Raw genomic sequence first — 14,234 nt, forward strand, 5'->3', positions numbered from 1 at the left:
GAGTTCATATGGGAAAAAAAAAGAATTGCGTACACATGCTTCCCCTCCAGAGAAGAGACAGCGGTGTCCACCACAAATAACGTTCTCTGGTATCCTCAGACAACAGTACAATGGGGGAAAAAAAATCAAAATAGAATTATAACAATATTATGAAGTAAATAATAACATGCACGAACATTTTGGAGACTGTTTGCCTTTCGTGCTACGATTAGCACAGAGGAAAACAAAAAAAAAACTGTATTACCATAAGGAAAAAAACAACAACAACGAAAATCAAAGAAAAATACTAATAGAAACAACGACAAATGAATTGACAGAAACAGGAGGTAGATAAAAAAAAAAACACAGAATAGAGGTCCTACAGGTCCTGTGTATGTCAAGAGAGTACCATAAACAGCTGATAATAGTTTTATAAATAGGTAAAAAAACGCCGCATAGAAGAACCCGGCTTCCTAGTTGCCATTCCCAGTATTCCTTCTTGCAGATAAAATAGGAGTGAAACCCCTTTTTTTCTGTAAATAAAAGGAAATTGGCGCAACGTCAAAACAATGAAAACGAAAAAACGAAATAAAGAAAAAGAATAATCTAAACCTTGCTTTTCCGCATAATAAAGCAAATAAAATAGAAGAAACAAAACTAGTATAATAATTTTCTCTAAGAACCAAATTTTTTCCCTGAGAAAATAAATGCATCCCAATATTTTTCCCCTATAATTGTTTTCCTAATAAATAACAGAACTGACGAAATGGAAGTGCTGAGAAGCCCTTTTAACCCGTCTCCCGCTCAGGGCGGTGAGGGTGGGCTGGGTTTTTCAGAAAACTTACGTTTGGACAGGCTGTGAAGAAGAAAATATAATAACAAAATTTACGCAAGGTTCGATCATTCTTTTCGCAAGCAATCAAAAGAAAAAAAAAGCGAGGATGAAGAGGGAACAAAACGAAAAGAAAAATATTAGTTTAACAGCCACAAGAAACGTCGAAAAGAAGGTTGAAGATAGTAGTAAAAAGAAAACAAAACAAAAAAGGAAAACAAAACAAAACATAGACAAAAAAAAAGAAATCAAGTACAAAAAAAATTCTGGCATTTTAGTTCTTATATGTTGTTGTTGTTGTTGTGTCTGTCCCATATCTTGCTCCTCTCTTTTAGCAGTATTTAAACTGTCAACTAACATTCACTCGCTTTAAGAATGTGTATATGTCAACTGTACAGCACTTGTAAACATAAACAAAACACTCACAGTCAGGAAAAGATAACTTACCATTCAGATCGGCTTAATATCAAACCGATCAGGTACAGTTGGCTCGTTTTACTTCTTTTTCCTGTTCCTTACACGACATCATTTTCTTTTTTTTTCTCACTCTCACTTTCATGTCAGTTTCCCATGTTTTTTTTTTCTTACTTGCTTTGATAATGTCATGGAAAAAATAAACACATAAAAATAAACAATATATATTGCCTAATATAAACCTCACACCATTCGATGAAACCCCAGAAAGGGATTGGATAGGGCATAATATGCAAATAATCACATACACACATGCGCAAAGAAAAAGAAAACAACATTTTTTTTGTTCGTAACTTGTACGTCCTCTGGAAACATTTATTCCCTTTTTTGAAGGAGATGAAAATGAACCATCAAGAAGGAAACTCTACATTGTCAGCGAGTGCAACATGAGGAACAATTTCGATAGATGTCACGCCGCACGCTACAGAGTTGTGTAGTCGCCTGGATCGCAAGTTTGATGACGATTTGTTCAGATTGCCTTCAGATTGTAAGTGGCCTCCAGTGACAGGTCCGTTAATCATATCCCCAACGTTCTCCTTCAATTCAAGAATATCCTCATCAGGTAATGCAACGAAACTAGTTTGCGACCGATTAGGATGTTGGGCCTTCAGACGACGCGATTTTTTTGATTTATTATCACCTTGCTGTGAATCTTTCTTTTTGGCTTCCTTTTTAGCATTTATTGAGTTAATAGTATGGTCTGGAATTTCGCTGCCTGCAAGATCCGGTAGCTTAGCAAGGTTCAATGAATGGCTTAAGGTATGGTCTTGTGTGACACGAATACTGGAGTTTCTGCTGTTGGGTGTTAGAAGTGGCAAGACTCTATTAGGGTCATTCTGTTCGCTTGTTGCTCGACCATCTTTTCTTGATAAGGTATGATGTCCATTTAAACGCGATGGATTTTCCATTGCTTGCCTCAGCGATTGTGAATCAGTATCCTTCTCTTTAATTTCATAATTTACTTCATCAGGAATGAAAGAGTACTCCAACTCGCGTGATTTCCGTAGTACAGAAGAACGACGGTGTTTTTTCTTTTCAGATTCAGGTACGCTTTTTTGTTTTTCACTCGTTACAGGTTCTTTTTTCTTATGGGAACCAGAAGATGGTATTATAGTTCTTGCATTATTTCTTTTCTCCTTTCCTTCCTCTGCAGATTTTCCAGAAACTCGTGTCGTATTCGCAGCGATACCATTTGCACAATCATCCTCGATCGTTCGATCCACAACTTCTGGGAGCTCAGCAAAAGAAATATTGCTTCGAGAAGCATTATTTCTTTCTCGACGACGTCGATCATGTTTTTTCGTTTTACTCTCACTTGGGGGCACAGGTACAAATGGCTTATCAGTCAACTTTTCCCCAATGGCTTCAACGATACCCTCTCTATCTACCTCATCAGCCACTTCTGTAAAGGTTATTGAACGATTATTGGCATGGCCCTGCGATCGTCGTTTCTTAGAGGAAGACTTGCCACTTTTCTTTGTATGAGGATCCCGTTGAGAAGTTTCACCTTTAGTGCGAAGGTTGACATCCTTTTCATGGATAGGGCCATCCGTTGTATCCTCTGGCAAAGACTCGACAACCAATGAAAGACTTCGATTTCTTTGAATCTTTCTTTTTTTCTTTGATGAAGATTCTGCTTTTTTCGTTGTTATTTCTTTTTCACCATGTTTAGCCTCTTTATTCCCGTCGTTCGCGGATTCTGCTCTCAACACTTCTGGTGAATCTTTTTTTTGTAATTCATCCGGCATCATATACTCCGTTTCCAGAATTTCTTCAGCAGGTTCATCTGGAAGCGTATCAAAAACGAGTGAAAGTTTACTTGCGCTTTTATCACCACGTCTTCGGCGCATTGGTTTTCCACTTTCCGAGAAAACAGCTTCTTTCTCAGGATAAGTAAATGTTTGCGAAAGTATTAGGCTTTCCCGTTTCTTCTTTTTTAAGATCTTAGCAGAGGACATGTTAGCCTCTTTCATAACAGCTGTAGCATCCTCTGCTAGAATCATACTATCCGTAATTTTCTTCTTTTTGGAAGGTTGAGCACCCATACGAGATTCCTTTGAAACCCCTTGAACTCCATTCCTACCTGCCATCTCCAAAACCCCTTCACACTCAAGATTTTTATGTGCCTTGCCCGGTTTCTGGGGGGACTCCGATTTGTTGATTGTTTTTCCCTCTCTCTTAAAATTTCCTGCTGATTCGATAATTTTGTCCCTGTTTTTACTAACCACAACCTCTGGTATTCCCACAAGAATATCCTTGATTTTTTGTTCAATACGATCAGCACTCCTGATTGTACCTTCTTTAGATGCCTTTAACATGGTTTCCTTTACCTCAATATATGAGACCACTTGCTTCAAGGCACGCAACACCTCTTCAAAGTTTGGATCATTCCAATTCAATTCTTCAAATTCACGACGATCAACTTTAACAGAAGGGTCTCTTAACCGCTTTACCAAATTATTTATGATGATCGCGTTTAATGCAACTGCTTTTTCCTCAAGTTCTACTTCAGATTCAGATTCTTCTACTTCAACTGACATTTTAGTATGAAAGCTACTAGCTCTCGGCCTGTACTGCGCTTTTACTTGATTGCCCAAAACAATAGAAAATCCAAGAGGCTTATACTCTCCACTCCTTTCAATTGATGATTCACTCTCTGATTCTTCCTCTTCATCATCTGTAGTTTCATATTCGCTCAGAGAGACGATCCCAGTGAATCGGTTGGCGGTGCCATTGACTATAGTCGCTGGAAGAGCCATCATTTCCTCACTCAAGAGAGATGATGAATATTCATCATCACTGAAATCATCGTTCTCCGCTCCATTTCGATTTATAGAAGGTTTTCTGATATCACGACCCGTAGACCCTACAATTGCGTCAACAGAGGATGCGACATCGCAAGGGATAACTCTACTCAATCCACTGCTTCCAGCCTTTCGATTGACTGCTTGCATAACGTACCCTTATCCAAGAATACCAATATTATCAATGATAGTAAGAACGATGAAATATATATATAGATATATAGGTGTATATCTTTTATAACGAATTGTATATATCTATCTCTTCTTTTTGTTTTGTTTCCAAACCCTTGCCCACAAAAAAGAAAAAAAAATGTCACAAATAAAAAAAAGTTTATAACGCAAGCAATCAACCTTAAATATATATTTGCTATAGAGAGTTGACAAACATCCCTAAAAGTGAAAGCTTTATTTTAATTTTATAAGGTAAATTGCATCTCTTACATTTCCTTCACACTCCTTAAGACGACAAAAAAATATCACCGAGCATGAAAAAAAAAATTTATAATACGAACAAGTCGCTCCCATACCTCCATACGTAATAATTCATTATGTATACCACTCGACCCGTAGGACATATTTATAATTAATTCTCACCACGCTGCTCCACAATACTGGCAATTCAATTGTTTTCAGAGGATATGTTGTAAGAAAACTATTCGTGATCCTTAGAGAAAATCAAAAAAGGAAACCCCACTATATACTCCCATCAACTGAAAGAATGAGGTCAATGAAAAGAAACAACCTTCTAGGTAACTTACCTAAAAGAATTGAACAAACGACATGAAAGCAAAGTGAGTCATGTTATTCGTAGCATCTCAATTGTCTTCAAGAAAGAGGATCATCCTTTCTTGGAAAATGGAAAAACACGTCACATGTACGTCAGAGGTTTACGGTCATGTAATCACCCAAACATGGTAACCCTTCTTCAAGGGAATAAAGCTACCTTAAAGCAAGAGAAAAAGAAGAAGAAAAAGGCAGCACTAAGGGGAAAAAAAAAACAAAAAAAAATCATGACAACTCAGAAAAAATAGGACACATTGAGAAAAAAATTCCTTCATAGAAATTCCATTGGTTCCCTTTATGTCTACTTTTCATCACAGATACAGTCAAGCTCCTCATTTTTCTGCTTTTCTCTTCTTAAAAATGATCCATTAAATGGAAAAATTACAAAAAAAACACTTTTTCCGCACTCGCAATGCTATCCTCACAAAAAGGAAAAAAAAAAACAAAATTGACTGCTGAAAAAATCGTCCTTTTGATGACGAATCCAGCAGGCATGTCAATTTCTGGTACTACTACAACCCTTTTCCTAGAAGATGGATGACAAAAATTACTTGGCCATTGGATTTTGAGAAATATATTCAACTGCATCCGGAACAGATTGAATTTTCTCAGCATCATGATCGGGAATATCTAAAATAAATTCCTGTTCAATGGCAAATACAACCTCAACGACATCCAATGAATTAAGTCCAAGATCGTTAATAAAGTGAGACTCTGGGGTTACCTTTGAAGCGTCCACTTTTTCAAAATTTTTAATGACTTCAAGCACACGAGTCAGAACATCATCCTTGTTCAGAAGATACTGTCCAGCACGTGTGGCCTCATCTCCCCCTCCATGTCCCTCGGAGTGGAAACGAGCAGAAAAATTAAGCGGATGCGTAATGGCAGAGAACCGGGGAGCACTTGCTGGGGGGAAAACATTACATCTCGAAGTCAATAAACTGAGAACCCCGACACGAACGGCATATTTACGTAGAATTTGGGCACGCTGCATCTTTACTTTAATAAGCAAAACAAAAAAAGTAGGACTAGCAAAAGAGCATATAATGAACTCAGGTAATTTCAACAATATTGACCATCAATCTCTTTCTTTGTGTATTTTAGAGGTGATATAATTATTACCATTTCAAGAAATTTAAAAAAAAACCCCACCCACTCTCCCAGAGGGAGGGATAGAAAAAAAATCTTTTTAATCATATGGAAGAAGAAGGAAAAAAAAACGGATAAAAAGGGATGGAGAAAACACAATAAAACCACTGCATTAAGATGCATACTACATCGGGAAAAAAAAATCCAATAACGGGATAAAATAACTGAGAGAGTGAAGACTTGTATTCTTCTTATACTTCAAAGAAATAATACTCCATTTTCACTATGCACGTATTCCTCACAACCCTTTATACTGAGCATTTCCAAAGACAGAGTTTTTCTTTGACTTTTTATTTCTTTCTTTTTTTTTTTTACACCCGCTCCTTTTTTACCGCGAAATGTGCGACCATACATCCGCAACAAACGAAAATAAAAAAAAGGATCCAGCCATGGTTAATCCATATCGCGTTTGATGCACTCGAAGAAACCAACTTTGAATATTCTTCAACCCAGCCCCTCGCCCTCCCCGACGGGCGACCGAACCATGAATCAAAGAGGAGGACCCCAACCCCGAGCGAAAACACCCGAACAATGGAAGAAGCGAAGGCCAAGTGAGAAACAACACCACCGCTCCGGCGAGGCCCCCGGCACCACCAAAATGAACCGCCAGCCGCTGGAAGAGGGGTTCCCTCCGGGGGCCGCCGCCGGGGTTGCCAGGCGAACTTTTTTTTCTTGTTTTATTTTACGTTTGGCGTTTATTTATTTATTTTTTTTTTTTTTTTTTTGGGGGGGGGGGTCTCCGTTTTCTGAGGTGTTTTTTTTTTTCTGGTTCGTTTTGCGGAGGCAGTGTCTTCAGCCTCCCGTGTTCGTACGCTTCTCTTTTGGTGTTTGTTTTGTTTTTTGGGGTGCTCGAATTTGTGGGACCAGTTGATGGGAATTTTTGCTTCTTTTGTGATAACGTTTTTTTTTTTTACTTTTCTGTAATTATTAATTATTTTTTTATTTTTCAATCCATTAATTGCAAGGGAGTTTTTGGTACGTTATAGTGAATTTTTTTTAAGTTTCTCTTTTGTTTCCTTGCTTAACTATTGTTGTTTTTTTATTATTTTTCTTTTTTCATGAAAAGCAAATTAAGCTCATACGCGAGTGTCTCTGTAACTAGGTAAGCCATGAGCATTAATATAAATCTGGAAACTCCTGTGAGACCTACGCTGATTTCTGATCGAAGTGGGTGTCTAGTGACTACAGCTCAGAAGACGGTTGAAAGACGTAGCAGTGGTCGTCGACGTTGTGAAGCTTCTTCTGATCAGGAACGCCGCATATCTCAGCGAGAAAAACAGGTTTCTTATGGTTATGCTACAGAAGGCTATCGTAACATGATTAAATTAATAAATCATGATCCTTTGTTAAAAAGTGGAGGAATTCTTCCACTTTCACCCCCGGATGTTAACAGAGGGAGTAAGCGATCTTGGGATGTTTCGTTACGAAAATGGCGTAGGGCACTTCATATGTTTGATTCTGTATTTGTTGACGGAGAGGATGAGGATTCAAAAACATTAGAGAGAATTGTGGAAGAACAACGTCTTCAGTGGGTAAGCCCGGTATTTTCAGACCAATCAAAGAAAAATCGCGTGTGTATTTCATCAGATAAAATACGAGAAGCAAGGAACTCGTCTTATGTTCCAAAAAGGATACCTGTAGAAGAAAATTTAAAATTTATTCTTCGCAGTGAAGATTGCTATGAGCCGGTATGTAATGTTGTTCCTCCCTCAGCATCTTCGTTAATAAAAGGTGCTGATATATCTCCTGCGGATGCAGGTATCAAAATTTATGTTGCACCTTCAGTCCCCAATAAACCGATATCAACTCCCGAAAAAACTGGTGTAATTTCTCAACAACAGACCCCACAACAAATCAGTTATGACGTCACTACCCCAGAATCGAGAAGTAACATTACTAATAATGTAAAGATGTTCCCAGGATCTTCTACAGGTCATCAACTACATTCTTGTGACAATAATCCTCCATGGTTTACGCCATCTTTTGTACCGTTTGATCCAAGATACAGCTCTCCATTAACGCTACCACATCATCATCTTCATCATCATTCAGAACTTACTTCTACTGGTGCATTTATAAAGCCACCGACACAACTATGGGATAACATTTTCGCCCTTCCAGCCTATACACAACAAACTCAAAATATTCCTTCCTTACCTTCAACATTTGAGAAGGCGCGCACACCCTCAACAGCACCTCGAAGAGTCACACTTCTTTCAAGCAGCGGAAAGGAAACAAAGTTGTGTGGTGTGGAAGTGTTACAGCGAAATCTTTTTGCTAATCACACATCTTCTCCGTGTGATTCTTGTAATAAGGGTACAATGGAGTTTCCAGGTACATCATCAGAAGAAGTTGTTCTGAAGAGCATATCAAAAATAGAAGAAAGTAAAAAGGAACTTTCGATTGTAGATCCTGTTTCTCAAAACCTGTTTCCGGAGCAATAATTTGTTTCCTGAATCATCCATAGATTGTTTAATGTTTTCCCCCCGTTTTTTTTTTCTTTAGAAAGTTTTTTAATGTGTTTTTTTTTTTTTTGTTATTATTACTAATTATTATTCTCTCTTGTTATTTTTTGTTCTATTAGAATTTAATAGTAACATTATAAACTCACATTTTGTTGTGAATATTCCTTTTTGTATGTAATGATTCTCCTATTATTTGCAATATGTTTTATTTGTAAAATACCGCGATTTTTTTTTTTTGTTTTGCTTTTCTCTCTCTCTCTCTCTCTCTCTCTCGCCAAAACAAAAAATAGGCTTATATTAGTTGGGGCTCATGTCTAGTCGAACTGAAGAACTTCATAATGCAATGGTAAATGATGATCTTCCACTTTTTGAAGAACTATTAACGCCAGAAAATGTCAATTTTGTTGATGCAGAAAGAAGAATGACTTTACTTATGTTGGCAGTGAGTCTTCGCAGGCATAGTTTCGCTGAGTTATTGCTTGATCATGGTGCCTCCTTGTATCCACAAGATATGTTCCATTTTAATGTTGTTCATTATGCAGCTTGGTGCGCAGATGTAAAAATGATGGAGATACTACTATTTCCATCCCCTAATATTACTGGTAAAGGTATGGAATCAATGTCATTGGGTAATTACTCTAGAACAGGACTACGATTCCGACCTGGGACTAGAACATTAGTTGATTTGCCGCATTCTTACTCTGGACGTACGCCTTTAATGTTGGCATCTATGAGAGGGGATGCCAGCATGGTTGATTTTTTGGTAACCAAGGCAGGTGCTGATATTTGTTTAAAAGATTCTGAAGGGAACACTGCTATGGACCTCGCCGCCAATTGTGGACATAAAGCAGTCGTCACCTTTTTCCTCTCCAAATGTAATGATAAAACGGATTTGATGTTTGATAGTGCTCGAAGAAGAGCTGAAGATAATTGTGAAAGGGCTATGACAACAAAGCAGTTGGAAGAACTTAGGGAACTAAACGCTATTTTATGTCGTGATTGGCTCCCTCAGTCTTTTGTCGGATTTTCTTGAAATCAGAAGAGGAAATAGATAAAAAGAAGAGATCTACTGATTTCGTAGATGTAAACTTTTGCAGTATTTTTATTTTTTTCTCATGATTTTACAGATGATCTGTAGTTTTATTTATTTTTTTTTCATGTTCTTCTTCTGTCTACAAGTTGCGTTAGGTTTTTTATTGTTAAATGAGCTGCCCCAAATGAAGGCAAATGAAAGTTTATTGAGTGATGTTGAGAGTGGGACTCTGAATGCGTCAAATACCACAACAGATTTTATTTTAAACTCAAAGGTGCCTGTTATTGAGGTTGTAGTTCCTTTCAGCATAGATATTACTCCCCCTTATTGGCTTTGTGAAAATTTTACGGATGAATCTAGGAAAACAAATGGGAATAAAACTGAAACTTCTCCATCTCATGATGTTACGGCGTCTCATACGTTAACAAGCAACTGCGTTTCTTCTAATAAAAGGATTTCCAAGCGAGGTGCCGAAGATAGTACAACTATTCAAGAAAAGACGCTCTCTCGCATGTCTGTTGGAAATTTAGAAGTCCCAGTCGCAAGTGCGCGTGAAACAACTCAAGAAGAACAACTTGTACGTTCATGGCTTTTGAATCCCTTCTCGCAAAATGATATGGATCATGAGAGAACTGAGGAAAGTTGGATGGATACGCTTATGCATGTTGCTGAGGACAAAATTTACTTATTTGGTTTTTATGAACGTGCAGAGCGTGAGGAATCTCTTCTTGAGAAGCGACCAACACGTAGAAAACGGGGAAAGGTATTGGAGAATACTCAACCCTCAAAGCGGCGAAACCTTTCTGGAGATTCCCTGGTAACTTCAGATTTAGGACCAGTTTCTTTTTCTTTTGTTCGGTGGTCACATGATCCCGGAGTGACAACCGCTGAACCTAATAGTGTACTACCTAATTCTCTCAAAACATCCTCTATACTAACCCCAGATGAAAAAAGTACTTTCTCACGATATGCTTTGAGTAGTGGTAAATTGCGTAAGGAATGCGCTGATCCATATCAGTTTCTTACCACACGAATAGTAGAACTTCGTCACAATTTAGAAGAGCGACTCGCTTCTGGTTTCAAATGCGAAGAAAGAAGCAAAGGAGATGTGTAGTCCCATGTTCTTTGGAGAAATATTGTAAACCTTTCTTTTCTTTCGTTTTGCTGCTTAACTGACATAGTTCTTGTAGTATTTTACCACTTTCTTCTAATGTGCTCCGCAATAAATGTGATCTTTGTTTTTTTGTTTGATTTTTTTTTTTATCTTTCTGGGGTTTTATTCGTGGATATGGGGAATAGTTGGTCCCAAACTCATGAGACAGATGACTACCTAGTACGGACTATGCAAAGTTTACAGTTTTTGTTTCATCTGATGCATCGTAATGCTTCAGTAGAGTGCCGCAAGAAGGGCCTTGAAGTTTTGAATACCATACTCACAAATATCATTGAAAATCCCTTGGAAAGTAAATACAGGAGAATCAATATAACTTCCTTGCGGTGGACAAGTTGTGTCGCCCCGGCATTTAATTTGTTTAACCTCATTAGGTGGCTCGTGGAACTCGGTTTTGAACAGGATACTGAAAATTCATTATTATTTTTTAAGGGTGATAATCTGGATTGTATAAAAGGTGTTTCGAAACAATTGTGTTTTCTTATGCGGGTTCATACTCCTACATCTGCTCTTACTCAAGAAAATAATGATGAAAAAAATCAAGAGGCTAATAAGTTTTTGCCACTTTTGCGTTTTTTAACTGGACTCACAGATGGTAGTGATTTGGAGAGTGTTGCAATTCCACAGGACTTTGCTGATTCAAGAGTTTACCCCACCGATGAGGAGTGGGAGAATGTAAAGGACACTTTGCGCCTTACCGTGTTGTATAATGAGTATGAAAAAGAAGAGGAGATGAGTCATGATCCAGTGATAATGTCTCGACCCCAGTTTCCACTGAATAGGTCCATGGTGTGGGAATCATTGTTGCAAGTCGTTCGTAGGTTACCCCTTTCTAGGGTTGAGGAAGATGTTGCTGTGATAGATGCAGAGAGAGTCAGTATCCAAGAAATAAATACAAAAAATCTTTCTAGGGATAAGAATTATTCAAAAGAAACGCCTCGAAAGAGAGTTGCTGAAAGGCATAGAAGAGCTTCTTCCCACCGTGATGATAGCTCTGCAAAAATTCACGCAGAAGTACGACTTGTTGGTACACGTCTTATTGCAGACATTGCGTCATGTATAGAACAAATTGCTGCAATAAAAGGTATGGAAGGAATTGTACGAAAAGACCGGCTAGAAGGCCAAAAACTTCTTAAGAAATTTAACAAGGATGGTGATATTGAGTATTTGCATCTATTGAAAGATGAATGGACAGAGAGGTTGGAGTCAGCGAAGGAAAAACATGGCAGACCCTTTGTTTATTTGTAGAAGTTTCTTTAATCATTCTATTCTTATTTCCAAGAAAAAAAGGATGGTTCCTGTGTTTGTTTCTATTTTTCCGGTTATTATTATTATTATTATTATTATTATTATTATTATTATTATTATTATTATTATTATTATTATTATTATTATTATTATTTATTCCGTCAAACTCTCCCTACAAACGCTGTAATACTGATTTTTAATTTTCTCTTTCCTTTTACTAAAGCGCTTTGGAAGGAAAGGGGTGCCATAGAAATTTGTTGAATTAGAAAAAAAAAATAGTAGAAGAAAAAAGGAAACAAGCACCTCTGTATTACGTGCAAGAACCCATATATTGCTTTCCTTTTTTTTGTAGATAGGTAGAAATACTAAAACCAGCTTCCACGTTTTCTGTGAACGTGTGTGACTAGACCTAAAAAAAAGACTGAGAGGTGACGGTAATAGCGCTTTTACGCATACAAATAAGAAATCATTACGGGATAAAAGAAGAAAATAGGTTCATATGCCCCGCGAAATTATAACACTTCAGGCAGGGCAATGTGGAAACCAAGTTGGCTCCGAATTCTGGCGATTACTTTGCGCTGAGCATGGAATTCGTCACGATGGAATTGTAGAACCCTTTGCTAGTGGTGGTGATGATCGAAAAGATGTTTTCTTTTATCAAGCGGACGATGATCACTATATTCCCCGTGCACTTCTTATTGACTTGGAACCGCGTGTAATTAATGCAATTCAGCGGGGTAGCATGCAACGGCTTTTTAATCCAGAAAATGTATACATTCACTCAGAAGGAGGAGGTGCTGGAAATAACTGGGCACATGGGTATGAATTGGGTGATACGGTACAAGAAACACTTTTTGATATGATTGAGCGTGAGGCAGAAAATAGTGATAGTCTTGAAGGATTTGTACTTACTCATAGTATCGCAGGTGGTACAGGAAGTGGTATGGGAAGTTATCTTCTTGAACACCTTAATGATAGATTTCCAAAGAAACTAATTCAGACATATAGTGTTTTTCCAAACCAATCCCGTGGAGGGGATAGTGATGTTATTGTGCAACCATACAATAGTTTACTCGCAATTAAACGTTTAACGCTACATGCTGATTGTGTGGTTGTCTTGGATAATACAGCTTTAAATCGTATTGCGACAGATAACCTTCATATTTCTTCACCCACTGTTGAACAAATGAATGGATTGGTAAGTACCGTAATGGCAGCATCGACTGCTACCTTACGTTATCCTGGATACATGAACAATGATCTCATGAGTATGTTGGCATCATTGATTCCGACACCGAGGTGTCACTTTATTTGTACTGGTTACACCCCAACAACATTAGACACTTCTAATATTCAATCATCTGTTCAAAAAACATCAGTACATGACGTAATGAGACGATTATTAATGCCAAAAAATATGATGGTTTCAACATCTATGAAAAGTGGATGCTACGTTTCTTTGTTAAATCTTATTCAAGGTGATGTAGATCCAGCCCAAGTACACCGCTCACTTGAACGTATCCGAGAACGATCGCCTAACTTTATTCCATGGGGACCCGCTTCAATTCAAGTCATTCTTTCAAAGAAATCTCCCTACTTGGATACACGGCACCGTGTAAGTGGATTAGTGATGGCGAATCATACCAGTATCAACTCTCTCTTTCAGCGAACACTTAAACAATTTGACCTTTTATTTAACCGTGGTGTATTCTTAGAGCAGTATAAAAGATACGGGCCTATGAAGGAAAATCTTGACGAATTTAAACACTCTAGGGAGGTTGTAGAAAGCTTGGTGAGTGAATACAAGGCATGTGAGAGCTCTGATTACATCCGCAATTTTTAGGATTATTGTGTTAGATAACAAACCTCTGAGTTGACGCGATGGTGGTGGAGAAATATATATATATATATATATATATATATATATTTGTCGATAGAGAAACAGAGAGGGAAAGGAAAGGAAAAGGAGTCCCAGTAGTGGTGATGCTATTGTGTTTTGAAAATAGAAACTATACGAGTACAAACATACAGACTTAAATACGTGCAATGGGGAAGTAATATTCCAAAATTCTTTTTTTTTTTTTCTGCCGACTCAGTGGATTGTCTCATGAGTTCAGGGCTACTCTAACATTACATTTAAAATGCAATGTGGGTATATTTTTACATATATATATATATATATATATATATATATATATATATATATATATATATTGGTTTCGGTATACTTTTCGTTTCTATTTACTTTTTCTGTTTCTATTTCTGCTTCTTCTATTCTCTTACTCCCTGTTTAGCA

At 37.5% G+C, this 14,234-nt stretch overlaps 7 protein-coding genes across 7 annotated transcripts; 5 read left to right on the forward strand and 2 right to left on the reverse strand.

The window, feature by feature from the left end:
• Positions 1 to 1,635: 1,635 nt before the first annotated feature.
• Positions 1,636 to 4,239, reverse strand: LSM04_007824 (uncharacterized protein; the record flags this gene model as incomplete). The annotated part of the gene is made up of 1 exon (XM_067331478.1): positions 1,636 to 4,239. One exon carries the CDS (start codon positions 4,237 to 4,239, stop codon positions 1,636 to 1,638), a length of 2,604 nt encoding a protein of 867 aa, XP_067193167.1.
• Positions 4,240 to 5,419: 1,180 nt separating this feature from the next.
• Positions 5,420 to 5,866, reverse strand: LSM04_005368 (Phosphopantetheine binding ACP domain; the record flags this gene model as incomplete). Its single annotated transcript, XM_067331479.1, has 1 exon — positions 5,420 to 5,866. One exon carries the CDS (start codon positions 5,864 to 5,866, stop codon positions 5,420 to 5,422), a length of 447 nt encoding a protein of 148 aa, XP_067193119.1.
• A 1,264-nt stretch (positions 5,867 to 7,130) lies between these two features.
• LSM04_002783 (Histone RNA hairpin-binding protein) lies at positions 7,131 to 8,465 on the forward strand (the record flags this gene model as incomplete). The annotated part of the gene is made up of 1 exon (XM_067331480.1): positions 7,131 to 8,465. One exon carries the CDS (start codon positions 7,131 to 7,133, stop codon positions 8,463 to 8,465), a length of 1,335 nt encoding a protein of 444 aa, XP_067193050.1.
• A 331-nt stretch (positions 8,466 to 8,796) lies between these two features.
• Positions 8,797 to 9,519, forward strand: LSM04_006360 (Ankyrin repeat-containing domain; the record flags this gene model as incomplete). Its single annotated transcript, XM_067331481.1, has 1 exon — positions 8,797 to 9,519. One exon carries the CDS (start codon positions 8,797 to 8,799, stop codon positions 9,517 to 9,519), a length of 723 nt encoding a protein of 240 aa, XP_067193144.1.
• A 124-nt stretch (positions 9,520 to 9,643) lies between these two features.
• LSM04_005154 (uncharacterized protein) lies at positions 9,644 to 10,633 on the forward strand (the record flags this gene model as incomplete). Its single annotated transcript, XM_067331482.1, has 1 exon — positions 9,644 to 10,633. The coding sequence occupies one exon, from the start codon at positions 9,644 to 9,646 to the stop codon at positions 10,631 to 10,633; it is 990 nt and encodes a 329-aa protein (XP_067193107.1).
• Positions 10,634 to 10,861: 228 nt separating this feature from the next.
• LSM04_004625 (PUB domain) lies at positions 10,862 to 11,938 on the forward strand (the record flags this gene model as incomplete). The annotated part of the gene is made up of 1 exon (XM_067331483.1): positions 10,862 to 11,938. One exon carries the CDS (start codon positions 10,862 to 10,864, stop codon positions 11,936 to 11,938), a length of 1,077 nt encoding a protein of 358 aa, XP_067193090.1.
• A 499-nt stretch (positions 11,939 to 12,437) lies between these two features.
• Positions 12,438 to 13,781, forward strand: LSM04_004496 (Tubulin/FtsZ; the record flags this gene model as incomplete). Its single annotated transcript, XM_067331484.1, has 1 exon — positions 12,438 to 13,781. The coding sequence occupies one exon, from the start codon at positions 12,438 to 12,440 to the stop codon at positions 13,779 to 13,781; it is 1,344 nt and encodes a 447-aa protein (XP_067193086.1).
• Between the last annotated feature and the right edge of the window lie 453 nt (positions 13,782 to 14,234).

Source organism: Trypanosoma melophagium (assembly GCF_022059095.1).
Source record: "Trypanosoma melophagium isolate St. Kilda chromosome Unknown ctg18segment0, whole genome shotgun sequence".
Taxonomy (NCBI): domain Eukaryota; phylum Euglenozoa; class Kinetoplastea; order Trypanosomatida; family Trypanosomatidae; genus Trypanosoma; species Trypanosoma melophagium.